General features: G+C 51.4%; 1 protein-coding gene across 1 annotated transcript; it reads left to right on the top strand.

Annotated features, from left to right (window-relative positions):
* Positions 1–4093: 4093 nt before the first annotated feature.
* Positions 4094–18178, top strand: LOC103551280 (mas-related G-protein coupled receptor member D-like). Its single transcript, XM_008520729.2, has 2 exons — positions 4094–4912; positions 12693–18178. The coding sequence occupies exon 2, from the start codon at positions 12694–12696 to the stop codon at positions 13657–13659; it is 966 nt and encodes a 321-aa protein (XP_008518951.2). The 5' UTR covers positions 4094–4912; position 12693; the 3' UTR covers positions 13660–18178.

Genomic DNA, 18178 nt, shown 5'->3' with positions numbered 1-18178 from the left:
GAGGTCGGGGTCCCACCCACTCCCCTCCCAGCACGGGGGCTGCCCCCTCCCCATCCTTGCCTGCCCTCCCCACACCAGTCAGAGAACCTCAGAGGAGCAGAGTTGGAGGCCACCCATCTGACACTTCTGGGGACTCTGAGAAGCCAGGTGGGGTGCTGAGGACACATGTGAGGGAGCGGGGTCAGGACCCATCCACCTCGAAGTTTCTACCAGGAAGAACACAGCCTCCACACAGGCAGAAATGCCTCCCAGGCCTGAAGGTGGCCAAGGCGGCCGTCTGGGGGCCTGGCTCCTCACGGCCCGGTGAATCGCAGTCCTGGGAGTTCATCCCTTCCTCAGGAGCCCCCACCCCAGGCCTCCAGCCCTGAGCCCTTTGTGGGGAGCTGCCTCCCAGGAGCTTGAAGGGCCCCCCCCTGCCTGGGTCCAGCTGCCGCGGCTCAGACCCAGGCCCGGCGGGCAGACGGGCAGCCCTCCCCCACCGCCAGGGCCTGGAGGTCAGGGAAGATGCTGGGCCCATAGATGAACATGCATCTGCCTTTAGCGGGCGCGGGGCCTGGGAGGGTGGGGGGTGAGCGCTAGGTTCGGGTTTCTCCCCGCCTCTCAACCCTTCTCCTGCACTATCACTACGGTTTTGCTAGGGAGCAGCCTTCCTTTCCCGGCCCCATCCCACAGCCCCGGGAGGATTCCCGCACCTCCTGTCCGCGCGCTGGACCACCTCACTCTGAGCTAACGGAGGGAGATGGCACAGAGGATGGCAGGAGCAGAAGCAGCTGGCCCTCCAGCATCTTCTCTTCCCTCCCTGGTATTTAATTATTAAAGAGGGCCAGGGCGGGGTTATCCCCTGCCCCGACCCACCAGGAGGCACAGCTGGGCCCCCAGCGCCCCACCCAAGCCTCCTTCTTTCTGGGGGTCTGTCTGGTAAAGGCAGGAAGCGCAGGACATCCGAGCAGCCCAGATTGTCACCCTGACACTGTCTGGAGCCAGGGGTCTGGCCGTGTCCCCGACAGCTGCTGGTCAAGAGAAGAGCAGAATTAAGATTCAGGGAGCGGGTATGGCCGTTCCGCCTAAGGAGGTTCTAGGGAGCTAGAAGGAGTGCTGTCTCCCTGCCCAGGACTTGCTGCCACCACAGGATGTACAGGGTGGGGTGAGGGGTGACAGGACGGGGGTGGGGGCCACCACCTACTAGCCATGGGTCCTTGGTCCCGCTGTGCCTCAGTTTTCTCTTGTACTACAGTTAGGCATCAGGGACTAGGTGGCAGGAAGGGAGAGGGTGGCCAGTGAAGGAGGGACATTCACGGGAACAGCCTATCCCAAGCGCCAGTGGTTGGGGCAGTGACTGCCATTATTGAGCACCGACTGTGTACAGTGGGCCCTGGGCAAAGAGCTCCATGTCCAGATCTCGTTGAGTCTTCACAGCAGGGCTCCGCGGCACAGCCTGAGAGCGCCTGCTGCCGGGGCACCGATGGAGCTCCTCGTCCAAGCTCAGTCCCGCTGGGTGGACAGCGCTGGTGAGAGCCCCTAGTCACCACCCACAGGCTCCAGCACAGTGGCGGTCCTGTTCCCCTGGAAGCTCGGGCCTCCCACCTTTGTGTTTCCCACCAGCAAAGCACTGGGTGTTGGGGTTCAGGGAGATGCATGGAGTAGAGAAGACACGCCCATCACGGCCACAGGACACCCCAGCCGGGCCTCGCTGGATTTCACAGTGGATGGAGACCAAAGGACAGGACGGCCCGGTTTCAGGCGTCGGCATCTGACGGGGGGAGGGGGTGGGAAAGGGACTCGAGCTCTACAGAGAGCACAGCACACGGCCAGAGCTGGCGCCTCTCCCCATCTTCATCCTCCATCTTAGTGAGAGGAGACGGAATGTCTCTCTGGCACGGGCCCAGCTTTCCCGAATCTCCTGCCAGCTGTGGTTTTAAGATAACTGGGGTTTGCTATTTTATGCCAGAATTTTGCCAAGATCTTTTTTGCATCTGCACAGCTTGGTTCAGAACCCTCCCAGGATCCAAGGGGTTCATCTAGAAGGCGGGACGGAGAGATGGTTTCATTTACGGTCCAGCCTCTCGGTACACGGGGAGAAGCCCGGGACGAAGGAAATGTGCCCTTCGTCATGTTGGTGACGGGCCGGGAAGCCAGGCAGCATGTTACAGAGATCTTCCCGAATCAGGACGACCGAGAATGCAAGTGCAAAATTATTATATTTTAAGCCGGGGGGGCTGGAAAGAAGCCCGTAGAGGCTTGGAGAAAACAACACGGCACAGTTCGCAGAATTAAAACTCGTGGAAAACTCTGCTTCGGTGACTCAGAATGCCAGCGCGAAGTTTCCTGGCAGCTCAGGAAGAGGCTTACCAACCAGGCTGACTTTTTTAAAAATCTTGGTAATTGATCTAATTGCGGTCTAATTTACATACGATAAAATACACCCATTGAATGTGTAGTTCAGTGACCTTTGACCCACGTATGTATGCCCGTGTCATCACCAAATCAATATATAGAGCGTTTCCCTCCCCCGAAAAAGAACATTTTCATCACTCCCAGCTGAAGTTTCCTAGTGCCCCAGGGCATCCAGCCCCTAACCCCGCCCCACACCGTTCATCTCTGCTTTAGGAAGCTCGGCCTGTAGATTACAGATTCATTTCATAGGCACATTTGTATACGGTGTCAGCCAGGACCTTGGTGACAAGTAACAGAAACCCGAGATCAGTCCAGCTTGGGGGGTGAGCGTGGGGGTATCTGTGTGTCCAAGGGAATTTCCTTGCATACCAGGGACGTTCCAGAAGTGATTTTCATTTCAGACATAGTTGGATCCAGGGCCTCGAATCATGTTCTCCAAGTTCTCTTTTCTTCCTGCTTCTCATTTCTGCTTTGTCTGCGTTGCATTTGTTCTCAGTAAATAAACTCAGTGGCAGGTACCCAACGGCTCCCAGTTTACATTTGACGGATTCAGCAATCCCAGCAGAGAGACACTCTCTTCCAGATAATTCTAACCGAAGGACCGAGGATTCTGCTCTCTGGCCAGGCGCCAGTGACACGCCCTCCCCTGGGTGGGGAGGTGGGGACCGGGGATGGAGGAGGCCCCCGCCCTGTCTCACCAAACGCAACAGGCTGAGAGCTGGGAAGAGGGGAGTTCAAGGTAAAACCAGGTGCGCTGGCAGGAAAAGGAGATGCTGGCAGGCAGAGTGGCGAATGTAGGCGTGGTCCCTCCCCGGACATTCCACCACCCACACACGCGCTGGGTCCCACGTGTGATGTTCAAGTGCTCCCACCTAACACCGGTGGCTGTATCGTTCACAGCGACACATGTGCTCCCCTTCACCCCAGGAGAGAGCCATCCAAAGTCAAGGCCAGGGACTGCGTCCCGTCCTGCACCAGCCCAGGAGCTGCGGGCTATTTGCATCTCTCTCCACCACATCCAGGGGTACTTCCTCTGGGACTGGTACCCTTTGGCCAAATTGATGAGGATCCAGGCTGCCCCAGGGAGAAAAGCCCAAGGCGTCCTGCCCTACATACCAATCTATATCATCCTCCAGGAAGCACAGGACGTCCTGACCCGATCCGATCTGATTCTTATCCAAAGTCATAGGACCACCTGATAACCAGACCCCACCTACACTGACACCATTTTAATGACATTTTTTACATGATCTTCCTTTGTCTTGTAAAGAAATAACTCACATACCTACCTGTGCCTTATAAATCTACCCCGGCCCTCAACCCATTGCAGCTTTTCAGCGCCCATGGGTCCTGTCCCCATGCTACTCCATGCTATTCTCTGAATAAAAGAGCACTACTGCCAGACCTTCAGAGCCCAAGAAATCTTTCTTTCGACTCCTCGGCTCGCCGAGCCCGCATCAAAATGATGACAGCTCTGAAGACACGCAGAACAGAACACAGAAACAACACACAATGGTGTTGGTCCCCTAGCCATTCTGTACTGGACAGGAAGCAGGAAGGACCGGCACTGGGAAGTTCTTGGTCAGCCAATCAGCCTGGTAGCCAGAATCCAAGAGGGCCCCCAACAATCCGCCTCCAGGTATTCAGAATCTCCCCGTGAGTGTGGGCTGGACCAGGCAACTTGCTTGCAACCCTCCGAATGGAGCAAAGATTATGATTAAGGCTACATGAGATTGTGACTTCTGTCTTCTAGCAGACTCTCCCTCTTGCTGGCTTTAAGGAAGCAAGCTGCCATGTCATGAGCTGCCATCCTGGAGAGCCCATATGGCAAGAGCAAGGGCAGCTTCTGGCCAACAGCCAGCAGCGAGCTGAGGCCCTCAGTCCGATAATCTGCACTGGGCTAGTCCATTAGCAAGAGCATCTCTCCATGCGGGAAGTTACAGGCAGACGTAATGGCCTCTCCCAGGCCCCAAGAGCCCGCTTCCCTCCAGCGTCCTTCCCTAACTGCCTGCGATGGGGTCTGCTGGTGCTCTGAGGTCTCCTCGGCTGTCCCAGAAGGCCTTCAGGAAGGCAGGTATCGCCAGGATAGCATAGGAGACGGAGGGCCCTCCACCCTCCTTGCACCCCAGCCCCAATCTCCATTGACCTGCAGCCCAGCCCTCTCCTGGGCGGGGAGCCGGGGAGGCCCCGCCTGGCCAGGCCCATTAGCCCCAGCCAGCTCTTCTGCAGGCCTCCCCGTGGGTGGGGCGGTGCCATCCAGCATTTATACCTCAAGCTCCCCTTCCCGCTTCTCAGAAGGAGCCGGGTGAAGGTTCTCCAGGGGTCCCGGGAACAGGGCTCCTCTGAGGCCAGTGTAGGGGGCAGCGGAAGACAGCTCAGAACGGCCCTGTAAGCAGGGACTGGGGCGGGAGCCGCTCAGCGGCCTGGGCCAAGAGGAGCTGCAAGGCCTCCAAGGACCAGAGCCAGGAGGGGACCGGCCACCCTTCTCCAAAGGACGGAGCGCCGTGTCGCAGAGCAGGTGAGAGGCCTCACGTTTTTCCTGTCTGGGTGGAGGCAGGAGAGCACCATGCGACAAGCGGTGCTGTGCAGCCCCACCAGGTGCGGCTGGAGGACGGGGAGCCTGAACTTCTCCCAGGCTGCGTCCTCTAAATAAAACGGGGTTAACGAAGCCGACCTCACCACCATGTAAAGTGACGAGTTCATATCACGGGGGTGCCACGTGGAGAGTCCCCATCAGTGGTGATGGCAGAGCCGGGACAAAGGTGAGTCACGCAGGTGGCGAGGGAGCACAATTAAGGAGAAGACATACAATTAGTTTTTGAAAAGGCGGCTTACGAAACAACCGGGTGATATATTTTCATTGATGGAAAAACAGATTTACAGGTAAGTGCACGGAAAACAACCTGCAAGGATATAAACACAGCGTTAAGGGTGATGCTAATGGTGATCCCCAAGGTGCGGGCAGGCGAGGCTTTCTTGCTCCTTCACCACTCACGTCTTTCAAAGTAAGACTGGTTTCCTGACAGTAGTGGGAAATAATGCATTTCCAGAAGTCTTTAGTGGAAGAGACAAAAATTCAAACAAGGCTTGGGAGACAGGAACACCAGCCCTAACTCAACAGAGTCAGTATTTTAAACCGTCAGCCATCAACAAGTCAGGACTGAGCATCCCCTAGAGGCAGGCACTGTGCGCGGGACCAGGAGGGCGTGACTCCAGCACGGGGCGGAGGCAGACGCAGGCTGGCCTGTGGGGCTCGTGGTCCAGCTGACAGCCAACTGAACTAGCGTGGGAAGACCGAGCAGACGGAAGGAGGACTGTGGCATCTGGGGAGTACCCAGCTTAGCACTTCTTCTAGGGGCCCCTCCACACCTATTGAGCACCCACTGTGTGCCAGCATCTGATTCAGGGCGGTTTAAACAGCAGACACTTATTTTCTCCTATTTCTGGAGGCTGGAAGTCTTGAGACCAAGGTGCTGGCTGATTGGGTTCCCGGTGAAGCCTTCTTCTTGGCTTGCAGACTTGCAGACGGCGCCTTCTCACTGTGTCCTCACATGGCGGGGGAGAGCAAGCGCCCTCTGGGGTCTGTTCCTGAAAGGACACTAATCCTATTGGAGCGGGGCCCCACCCTTATGACCTCATTTACCTTAATTACCTCCTTGTAGGCCCCATCTCCAAATACAGTCGCATGGGGGTTAGGGCTTCAAAAGAGGAGCCTGAGGACGACACAGTTCAGCTCAGGGCCGCCGGGATGAGGACCCGTCTCTCTTCCAACTCCCCAAATCCCTCTTTTCTTTCCTCAATCCCCATATTTGACCTCCCTTCTATTTTCGCTGAAAAAGAGGATGCCTAAAACAGAGCAGAGTCATGCTCCCACCTTGGATCCCGCGCCCACGGCCGGAGTCTCCCCTTCTCTGCTGGGTGGTGCCCCAACTCCCAGCGGGGCCAACCCCTCGGCCGTGCCCATCCCCTCGCCTCTCACCTCCTGCAGCTGGGGCCTCCCTCCTGCATCATCTGTTCTTCCCTCTCTGCTGAATCGCTCCCACCCGCGCGCGCGAGCACGCAGGAATCTCCTTCCTAAGACACAGATGAAACCGCTGCCTCCACATCTCATGTCCCTGCCTTCCCCAGCCACCCCTTACAGCCAACTCCTTCCAAAGGTCACCCGCAATCCTGACTCCCCAGCTGCCTCCTTGGCACATGTGGGGGTCTCTGCTGCTGAGTGCCGCCCCCTTGGAGGGCTCTTCTGGGACCACCCCACCTATCATACCAGCCCCTCCCACCGCTTGGTACTGTATCCCTTTGTCCTGCTCTGTTATATAGAACTCTGTGAGAGTTTTCTCGAAAAGCTTCTATGGAACAGCTGTCACCGTCTCTGTAAGTTATCACATCCGAAGCTGCATCCTTCTTGCTTATGGAGCATCCTCCCTCAGAACGTCATTTCCAGGAAGGCAGCAAGTGTCCGTCTTCTTGTCCCCATCCGCCCCCTGGGACCTGGAGCGGAACCGACCCGGTCTGCCCTCAGTCAGTGTTTCCGGGGTGGATACCTGATGGCTGTTAGGTAGACGTCCAGGTCCCTGGACCCCCGACCCAGAGCAGGCAGGGAGAGGCTGGGCCGGATGTGTGCGGGGAGGTGGGGGGGCGTTGGCCTGGGGGGCCCAGCATCACCAGGACTGTGGGACAGCAGTGTGCGTCCCCCCGCCCCCGCTCAGCAGGTGCAGGCCCACATCCTCCCCTCCTGGGGTGGTGCCCAAACCCTCCTCACTCAGTGTGGTGGCCGAGGGGACTCCAGTTCTCAGGGCCCTGCAGTGGACAGAGACGGAGGGGGAGTGATGGGGGACAGCAGTGGGGGAGGGGGCCCGGTGGCTGGGAAGGAGCTGGGGGAGCGCAGTCCGAGCCCACGGGGGGAGCCCCAATCGGTCCTGGAGGCCCCTTCACCTGGCATCTCCCAGTTGCCCTCTGACCTCAGTACCTCCAGCCCCCCCCCCGAATCCCCCCTCTTAGTAATTACTAACCCCCAAAGCAGTAGGGGGCAATCGTGTCTAACTGTGTGTTTCCTGCCCTGGACTGTGAGTTCTGTGAGGATGGGCTCTGTCTGTCATGATCATTGGTGTACATGTGCTCTGTGTGTGCACGTGTTCACATATACACATCTTATGTGCGTGTTGTGTGTGTATGCACACGTGCTATGTGTGCACACGTATGTGTGCATGGTTTATATATAATGTGTGCTCTGTGTATGTATATATGTCTTCGAGCCTGTATATGCATACATGCTATTATATAAGTATACGTACTATGTGTACACGTATGTGTCTGTGCTGTGTGTGCTCTGTGTACGCATATGTGTGTCTGCATATATACGTATACACGCTATTTTATATGTGTGTGTGTTCTCTATATGTACCACTACATATCTGGCACATAGTGTAAGTTTGATAAATATTATTTAAACTTGTGTTCCACCTAAAGGAGGGACTTCTGACTATAGCGGACAGGGAGCCTGACCATAGTGACATGGCGCCACGCTCCCTCTGTGGATGGAGGGAAATGTGGGAGAAAAAAAATTCACTTCTGCTCCCGCCCCACCCAATTAGAGCACAGGGCTGAAGGATGAAAGATGGGAAGAGAAATCTCCAGGCACCACAAACGAATTTTCACCTAGAGCGGATGCTGACGGCCCAGGGTCCATCAGATGGGGTACAGGCTCCAGGCCCGAGGTGAGGCGGGGCGGCGGGGGGCGAGGAGGCGCTGAGGGGCTAGGAGGTGGTCCTGGAGGAGGGGCTGGAACAGAGGAGGCTGCAGGAGGCCAGAACGGGAGGCCCCCGCTGCTTAAAGAAAGCAATGTCCTGCCCAGAATGCCTGAGACTCGGGGCGGGAGGGGTGCGTGAGTGGGGTCGGGCACCACGTTGAGTAACAGCCCCAGATTTGCACCATTCGGGTGTAGAATCTGAATTCACAGAGACTCACGTGATGCCAAATCTCCAAACCACAAAATCCATCAAAAATCTGGTCCCGCACCTGTGAAATCCTTTGAAAGCCCAACAGAGGTCAATGCAAAAGTCTGGGTAGCACAACTTCCATGACCTTGTGACCTTGGGGGGGCCCCCACTACATTATCCCTGCAGGAGACAACCCATCGCTGGGAATTAATGGCGGAACTAGGAAATGTTAATAAAAACTTGACTGACATCAGATCAAACAGCCTTAAAGGCTAAAAAAGGGATTATGAAGAAAGAGGGCCGCTACATAAAAGCAACAATTGACCAGGATAATGGAATAATCTGGGGTTTGTATACACTTCACAAAGTTTCCAAATAGGGGAAGAAAAGAGAAAATGACAAAACTACAATCGTAATGGGTTAATATTTGTAGCAGATAAAGAATTAACCAGGATACAGATCATATAAGTGATGCGATTTTAAAAGCTTAATCAAATGAGTATGTAAAGAAAACAAAAATTGGCCATCGACTACCCTACAGGGTGAGTTTCAACAAAAATGGAAAAATTGACCACGTTACCTGACCACAAGACAATAATACCAGAAATCAATAACAAAAAAGATTGCCGATGCTTGTGTTGTAAAATGCGCTTCTAAATAATTTAGAGAAACAAACTTTAAATTTAAAATATTTTAAATGGTTGTGAATTTTTAAATATTTAAACATGAATAACAATGAAGACACTGAGGACCAAAGCTCATGAAGCCTCTAAGAAATAGCCCTAAACACCTGTTAGAAAAAGAAGAAGCTTTGACAATTAATTACCTAAGCATTCACCGCAAGAAGCTGAAAAAAGAATGAGAGGAAAATCCAAAGAAAGTGGAAGAAATTAAAGCACGAATTAAGGAAATAGGAAGAAAAGAAACAACAGAGATGATTTTTTAAACCCCCCCCCCCCAAAAAAAAACAGTTCTCAAAGAACAAACCTTTGGCAAACTGATTTAAAAAAAAAAGGAGCAAAGGCACAAATTAAAAATGGCAGATAGAACTGAGGTTTTAAAAATTATGAGAACACCGTGTGGAGTGCTATAATGATAAAGGTGAAACCAGAAAGCATGAACAATTTTCTAGAAAAATAATATTGCCTATTCTAACTCAAGAAGAGATTTAAAATCTAAATAGACTTAAAACGTTAAATAAATCGGAGTTGTAGGTTTTTTTTCACAGCCATGCATATCCGCTAACACTCACATAAAAATTACCAGACCAGATGGTTTTACCTTCTGCCAAACCCTCAAAGAAAGATAATCTTCACATGATACAAATTGTCCCAGAGGGTGGAGAAAAAAAAGCAATCTCTCCAAGTCATTTTGTGAAGCCAGTAGGAACTTACAGCTTTGAAATAAAAAAATGAATCGAACAAGAGTGGAAAATTATGGGCCAATCTCACTTATGAATATGGGTGAAAATTTTCTAAAGAAAATCAGAGCACCCAGAAAAAAAAAACAAAAACAGAGCAAACTAGAAATGGTTTATCCTAGAAATATGAGGATAAACCTAGCCTATGCATTCACCACATAAATAAAGAGGAAAAAAAAGAAAATGATTAAGTAGCTGCAGAAAAAAAAATGTGATAAATTTCATCATTCATTTATGATAAAAACTCTCATAAAACTAGAAAGGGAACTTTCTTGCCTTGATGAAAAAAATACCAAAAATGTATAAACGTCATACCTAAGGGAGAAGCTTTAGACGCATTCTCTTTAAGATTAGGAAGAAGATGAGTGTGTCTGATTCCGAGCATGGTTCAGAGAGTACTAGAAGTTCTGGGCTATGAAATAAGGCATGAAAAAGAAATTAGAGGAATGAGGACAATTGCAGAGAAAATAAAAATATTCGACAAACGGATAGATATGATAAAATAAATCAGGATATTTGCTTGATTAATAAAAACTACAAAAACCAACAGTGTCCTCTACACCGTTGACAATCAACAGGAAGAGGCATTTCCGTCTGTCGCCATGATGGAGCTACTGGTCCTGGGCCAGCCCTCCCGTTGTAAACCACCAGAAAATGGGAGAAAACATAAGAAAGAACTATTTTTGGATATAGGACAAGAGGTACCCCAGGACGGTGCATGCTGAGAGAAGGGAAATGCAGAGGGGACCCCTATGTTCACCCCGCCTCACCACCTGGGGGTACTTTGTGGAGAATGGCACAGGAAGTGGGGAAAGCCAGGCAGAGAGTGGCGGTCTCCCTGAGTGGAAGACACAGAAGTCAGACTTTAGGGAGACTAAGTGGCTGGAATTTGCGAGATGGAGTGCCAGAAAGAAAGGACTGAGCCAGTCGGAGGAAGGACTCCGGTCTGCAGAGGGCTCCCCTTGAGTCTTTGCCTGAGAACTCAGTTCTGCGTGGGATGAAACCAAGCAGAGAAGCACCACTGAGTAGCCGTGAGCTGAAGAGTTCCCAGAGCTCACACAAAGCCGGGTATATTTAAAAAGTGACAGTGTGTAGGAACAGACGAACCGGGGGTACGGCACGGAGAGTTCAAAAACAGTCCCGAGTGTGAACGGGAACTTGGTAAGCGGACAGAGAAAGGGCAGACTGTCTAGCGGATAGGGCTGAGAAAACTGGCTCATAACATGGAGGAAAAATCAAGTCGTAGCCTTTCTTTAATCCCACATAAAAATAGATGCCAGCTGGATTCAAGAGCAAACTGTGAAAGGGAAAAACTGTAAAAGTCACAGAGGAAATATAAGGGGTATCTTTTTCACCAGGGGACACAGACTGACTTAAGATCCAACAGGCAACACATTTCAGGGTGAAAAATTATACCAACATTGAGCGTGTCTGTCCAGCCAAGTTCACAACAGATGAAGTCACCACCTTGAAGAGATTTCTCAGAGAACGATGCCTGGAGCATCTAAACCCAGCAAGGATGCAAACAGCTCCTGCAAATCAAGAAGGAAAAGAAAGAAACCCCCAAGTGACAAGTGGGCAACAGCCAGGAGCAGGCAGCACGAAGATGGGGAACCCCCGACGGCTGACAGATACGGGAACGGACGCCCAAGCTCACTGGAGTCAGAGAAAGGCAAGCTCAAACATCAACAAAATAGCCCTTTATGGTTATCAGGCAAAAGTTAGGAAAGTGCATGGTATCAAGTGTTGGGGAAGGAATGAGGAAAACAGGACACATCCCGTCCTGCTGGTGGACATGAAGCCCCGGCAGCCGTTTAGGAAAGTAACCAGACAGTATTTAGTGAAGCCGAGAGCGCACGTGTCCTACAACCCAGCGATCCCACTTCTGGAACGCATCCCAGAAAAATCCTGAGCCAAACCCAACGGGGACAGGCGTGAGGACATGGGACACAATGTTTTTGTGGGAATAAAGGAATGGAGAAGTAAAATGGGGCTGGTGCACATGATAACATTTGAAACCACGACCGGCTCCTTTTCCACACAGCCGCCTGTCAATGTCCTGAAAACATACGGTTGAGTGAAAAAAAAAAAAAAAAAAAAAACAGCAAGAACTCTAAATGACAACATTTGTGTAAATTAAAAACACTTATGGGCAACCACCTGTTTTGAAAGATAGATGTCCAAGGACGTAGGTTGAACTAGTTAGAACAGAGGCAAGGGTGGGGAGGGAAAAAGAAGCTGGGACGGAGATGCAGAGGGAAATTTAAATAAACGATTTTGTTTGATTTTAAACGGCCTGACGATTGTGGTGTGCCATAAAGTGAGGGGTATCGTTAAATTTACTCTTTGCACCTGAGGTCCAGCTTAAAAAATTAAATCACAGGGTTTGGAGATTATAGGAGAAAAAAAAGGATACTATCAATAGACGTAGAAAAAGCCTTTAGTAAAAGTCAATACCTCTTTGCGATTGAAAAAATAAACTCATGGGGCTGGCCCTGTGGCCTAGTGGTTAAGTTCGGTGCTCTCTGCTTCGATAGTCTGAGTTTGGCTCCTGGGCGTGGACTAACACCACCCAGTGGCAGCCACGCTGTGGGGGCCACCCACGTACAAAATAGAGGAAGACTGGCACAGATGTTAGCTCAGGGTGAATCTTCCTCAGCAAAAAAAAAAAAGAAAAAAAAAACCTACCTCGAAATAGAAGAGAACCTCTTAACACGACAAAGGGCATTTGTGACAACTTCGTGTACATAATGGACCTGGTGGCAGATTCAGACGGGGTGGGAGCCACAGGGCGTGCAGAAAGGGTCAGGCCTCCTGGTCATGGTCTGTTGCAAAAAAGATGCTGGCTCTGAAGCAGGAAATTCGGGCTCAGGGACACCTGGAAGTCCCCAGGGTCCAAGCAACACAGACTCTTACGTTGACCCATCTTCCTTCCATAGGATGGACCAGACTCTGAACAGCAGCCAGACTCCAGCCTCGACCCCAAACCCCCCGGGGGCAGATGCGCTGGGCAGGGCCCACTTGGCGCTGGGCGCCCTGATCCTGGTCGTCTGCGCCTGCGGCATAGTGGGCAACAGCATGGTGGTCTGGCTGCTGAGCTTCTGCGTGCAGAGGGCGCCCTTCTGCGTCTACGTCCTCCACCTGGCCGTGGCCGACCTCCTCTTCCTCCTCTGCGCGACCTTCACGGTCAGCCTAGAAGTCGCCTCGCTGGCCGCCAGGTGGTGGAAGGCCTACGAGGTGATGCAAAGAGTGGAGTACTTTGCCTACACCTGCAGCCTGAGCCTGCTCACGGCCATCAGCACGCAGCGCTGCCTCTCCGTCCTCTTCCCCATCTGGTACAGGTGTCACCGGCCCCGGCACCTGTCGACCACGGTGTGCACCCTGCTCTGGGGGCTGTCCCTCCTGATGAACACGGTGTCGTCTTTCTTCTGCATCAAGTCCGGGCACCCCGACGAAAAGCAATGCTTGATGGTGGACTCCACCTCCCGCTGCCTCATTTTGGGGATCTTCATACCCATGATGACACTGTCCAGCGTGACCCTCTTCGTGCGGGTGCAGAGGAGCCCCCCGCAGCGCCGGCGCCGGCCCAGGCGGCTCTATGTGGTCATCCTGGTCTCCGTCCTGGTGTTCCTCCTCTGCGCCGTGCCCTTCGCCTTCAACCCGATCCTCCTCTCCTGGGGGCACCTGAAGGGTCAGGTGGTGCTCCTGTATCGGCACGTCTCCCTCCTCTCCACGTCAGTGAGCAGCAGCGCCAATCCCATCATCTACTTCGTGGTGGGCCGCAGAAGGAGCCGCCGGGGTCTGCGGGAGCCCCTGGGGGCGGTGCTCCGCACGGCGCTGCAGGAGGAGCCCGAGCTGGAGGAGAGGGAGACGCCCTCCACCGGCACCAATGAGCTGGGGGTCTGACCTTTCGAGGCCGAGGCCCCGCCCCCAAGCTGGCATCTCGCGGAGTCATCCTATTCCGTGTGTCGGCAGCTGAAGGATACCTTGTTCTTTCTCTTGGCACCTTCTGAGGCGACTCCTACTGTCCCCCAGAACGAGAGAGACTTCCAGCCAGCTGGGGCAAGGCCAGATCCCCAGAAAGGAAGGGAAACCTTATTAATAATCTATCAAATGTCACCCCGTGGCAGCGAATCTCCCAGTCTGTGGATTTGTGCTGCAGCCGGAGGTAGAGAGTCCTGGGAACCAAGATGCTCGTATGGGTCTGGGCCGGGGACCCGCCAAGTCGGCTTGCCCCTCGGGGGCCTTACAGCCCTAGAAAGAGAAGATGCCCCCTGAGCGCCCTCCGTTTTGTGGGTCACCTGCTTTCCTGTCTCAGCTCAGACCCCCATCGTTCTCCCAGGGAGGCCCATGGGGCAGGAGGCTCTATCAGTCACTCCAGGCGTCTGATGGAGAACTCAGTACCAGGACTGGCCTTGCAACCCATGAACACTTCCTAAGTGCTCTTTTGGCTCATAAGCATCACTGATACCCACATAGTGCTTGATAGCAGTGGGGCTCAGAGAGGCCAGTGTTTTTGTCCAGCATCACTCAGCTAATGAATTGATGGGCCGTGATTCAACCCTTATCTTTTGACCACAAACTTCACACTCCATGGCCTTTCTCTAACCTGGGCGGTGACCGAGGGGCCCATCTGAAGCAGATGGTTGGCAATGAGGGCAGCCTCCCTTCTCAGGGGTAAGTGGCCAGCACAGGGCCCCTCACTTGCATTGGGCAGAGGAGGGAAAGTTGAGTTGGTGGTACCAGAAGTTGGGGCTTCCTAGGGTGCACTTATGAGGTTCACGTAATTCTGTGTATAGTTAGGTTATTTCTAGCCACCTCGGAGTAGGAATGGCTTCTGGGAATGTTGCCACTGTTCACTGTGCGGGCTCACCCGGAGTCATGGAGAAAAATGCAGGGCCAGGAGTCAGGTGGAGATATGAACCTCACGGGAGGTGTGTGGGTAGTGGATAGCAGCGAAGAAATAAGATTTGAAATGTACAGAACCGGAAGCTAGTCTATGAAAAATTCCTTCAATCGTTGGCCACGTAAGATTGTAAGTGGAAGCTTCAGTTCTCGTTGACGCCTGGTCAGGACAGAAGATCTCGTCTGCTAGGAATATGCTTGATAATGCAGCATGTGTCGTCATTAATCATGCCACACCTTTTTTTTTTTTTTTGATGAGAAATGTGCAAAATACCATGTCTCAGATATCCTGTCTTTGTGACATAATCCCAGAGCCAGAGTCCAAACGGCAAAAAATGTCAGTATGAAGTTGCACGTTTTATGCATCTCACCTCTCAGTATTTTAAAACAAATCTGATCAACAAGGAAAGACCAAGTTCTCTTTCTATTTTCTCTGTAGAAACTATTGCAAAATGTACAAGAACAAGAACTCCGGGATCACACGGTCGGGGTGGGGGGAGGTGAACCTTGCCTCCATCACACACTAGCTTTTCGGTCTAGTCGAGTCACTAAGTCTCACTCTCCACGTTTGTAGCTTTGAAGTGGAGACGGTATCAGTGCCCCTCTCACGGGTTTCCTGAGGGTTTGATGAGATGCCCGTGCCGTGTTTAGCTGTATCTGGCACACAGCAAGGACTCAGGAAATGGTCATTATTTTTATGCACTGGATCTTTTGGAAGGATGGAGGGGTGTTACCCAGCCTCTAGTCCCCTTTTCTGGGGGCCCACGATTTGCTACCCTCCCTCATTGCAGGACAACTTGGTTAATCAAGGAGTCCATGCGTCCAGAGACCACAGGGGTCCCCTGGGTCTCCTTCTGCCAGGTCCTCACCATCCCAGAATATCTAAGGGGCTGGCCCAGGACCTAAGCTGTCCAGGCTGACTCTCTCCCAGGACTCTGAATCTTGGCGAGAGTGAACCAAGATGGCGGAAGCGTTTGGAAGTCATCCACTCCCACAGTGGCATCCTGACATTGAATTTAGACCTGTCCAACACCTGTTCTGTTTTGACGCCAGGTTCTCCAGTCTGTGTGTTGATCGTGTGAGCTCTCCGGTCTCTTTCCAGTTAATCCTCTTTATCACTTAACTTGGCCACAGTGGGTTTTTGTTGTCTGCAGCCAAGGACCACTAATGTGCACAGAAGCCCCATCAGAAAGGGCTTTGCAGGCAGCGGATGCCCCGTTAGTAAACGCCGGGCATTGAGACCCGAGACTAGGCTGAGAGGGGTGAAGCCGATAATGCAGAAGCCCCCTTGCTCCCAGCAGCACGGGCCGCCTCAAAGGCCCTGGGGGGCCCCACAGCGCGTTCACACGGTCGTATGTTCGGGGAGCTCACATAGTGACGTGTTTTAACCACCACTGGTAACGACTGCTGTCTCTCTCCCCACCAACTTCTGTCTCTCACCCTCCCCTTCACGTCAGTGGCATTGACGTGGCCACAGAGGGACATTTTGGGGTAACCCGAGTCGGGGATAACTTCAGTTTGGGTTAGTGGTGTATATTTACACAGCTCCCGGTCATTTCGAGGTAACTATTGCTCCCCAGTCTGGTTCACGCATTTGCCGGTATCAGGACACGAAGGTGAAGTGCCAGAGGTTGTGCGGAGCTGTGACGGAGCCCTGTGGCGCCCAGAACACGAAGGAGATGGGTGATGGAGGAGAAGATACAGAGACGGAAGCCACTCTACGGGAAAGTCTTCCCACCTTCAGATAGGCAGCGTTTTAAGTGGAGGAGTCACTTCCAAGGGATGCTAAAATGTAGCAAACCTCTGCAGTCATGGACCACACATTTCAGTCAACAATGGACCGCATCCATGACAGTGGTCAGTATTCAGTAAGAACAAGATTACCTTTCAACCTCGTTCCCAACACGGACACAGATGAAAAGAAGTGAATCTTGTCAATTTGCTATTTTTCTTGTCTAGTCTGAGGGGTGGCTCAAGGGTGACAAGGATTTATGAGCCTGTTTTGCAGAAGAGAAAGAATGCCTTCAAGGAAATTACCGTCACCAGATAACCAGCCCTGGGCTGCCACTGATGCCCAGAAGTCTGGTTGCCCAAGGGCTTATCTGGAGTGAAAGGAACACAGATTTCCCCTTTGTTTCTCTGAAACTCCTCCTCCCGAGCCCCTTAGCTCATAAAGACCCCCTGCTCTCTTCTTCGTTAAGGCAGATTTGAGAGAAGCTGTCCTCCTGCCTCCTCATTTTGGCTAATTCGAATAAACCTTTGTCTACTGCCAAGCGCTGCTGTCTCAGTGGTTGGCTCACTGAGCATCAGGCACACAAACCTGAGATTAAGAGGCTCAGCATTGACATTACAAACAAAAACAGAGATTATTCAAATTTGCAAAGATATTTTGGAACACTTCAAAAGAAATAATGAGAAATTACAAACTCTTGACTTAAGTTGCTAGGAAGGGGACCTTCTTTTGTTATTTTTAATTTTGTTGATGAAAGAAGTAAGAGAAAGTTCAGATTAAAATCAATGGACTATGAAACAAAAGGGATAAAGACAAATACTAAGGGGCCGGCCTGGTGGCACAGTGGTTAAGTGCGCACGTTCAGCTTCTTGGTGGGCCAGGGTTCGCTGGTTCGGATCCCGGGTGCGAACATGGCACCACTTGTCAGGCCATGGTGTGGCAGGCATCCCACATATAAAGTAGAGGAAGATGGGCACAGATGTTAGCTCAGGGCCCGTCTTCCTTAGCAAAAAGAGGAGGATTGGCAGCAGATGTTAGCTCAGGGCTAATCTTCCTCAACAAACAAACTAACAAATAAACAAAAAAGATAGATATTGAAGTGAATAGGAATTAGTTTGAATTTGAGAACTGAATTATAAACAAAAGTAATTCATTAAGAGGACGAGATAATTTTAGAAAAGAATAAATCCATAGGCTCTTGGATTTTTGAGGATCCAATTAATGAAGTGGAATGTATCTTATGAAAACACTGGGAAACATTTAAATTTCCTGCTGATTGACATCAATGAAGGCAGCTTAAAATCTTAAGTCACTACCACAGCAAGGACATTGACAACAAAATAGTTAATGAATGTTATCAATTCAAAGAATATTTCAGATTACTCTCTGTACAAGAAAACTTCAAATGCCCTGAAATCTTATCATTCATGAATGAAAAAACTTGGTGGAGATCTTCCCAGATTTGATAGCAATCCTAAAAATGTATAGGATATTATCAATAATGAGTTGTGAAGCTAAGAAACATTTTTACACTATTAATAATATAGAACAAATTCTGATCAACTGTGCTAAAAAAAAATTGAAGTTTCTTTCATTTCTCTCTGTGGAAAATATTCAAAACTGTTGACACATGAAAAAAGTGTGTCAAAGAGTGTGCAGCCAAAAAAGTTAGAAAAACATATTACAGATGTTTTTTCTCTATTTTGTATTATTTGTCAGCTTTTAAAAATCTGTGACTTGCTGTGATTTCTTCTCCTGTTCTAAATAAATATTCATTGTTGTATCTGA

This window comes from Equus przewalskii, chromosome 11, assembly GCF_037783145.1.
Source record: "Equus przewalskii isolate Varuska chromosome 11, EquPr2, whole genome shotgun sequence".
In the NCBI taxonomy this organism is placed as follows: domain Eukaryota; kingdom Metazoa; phylum Chordata; class Mammalia; order Perissodactyla; family Equidae; genus Equus; species Equus przewalskii.
This window is presented reverse-complemented; position numbering and strand designations above follow the sequence as displayed.

Coding starts and splice junctions, on each gene's coding strand:
- LOC103551280 (XM_008520729.2), top strand. CDS start 12,694: ATGGACCAGACTCTGAACAGCAGCCAGACTCCAGCCTCGACCCCAAAC.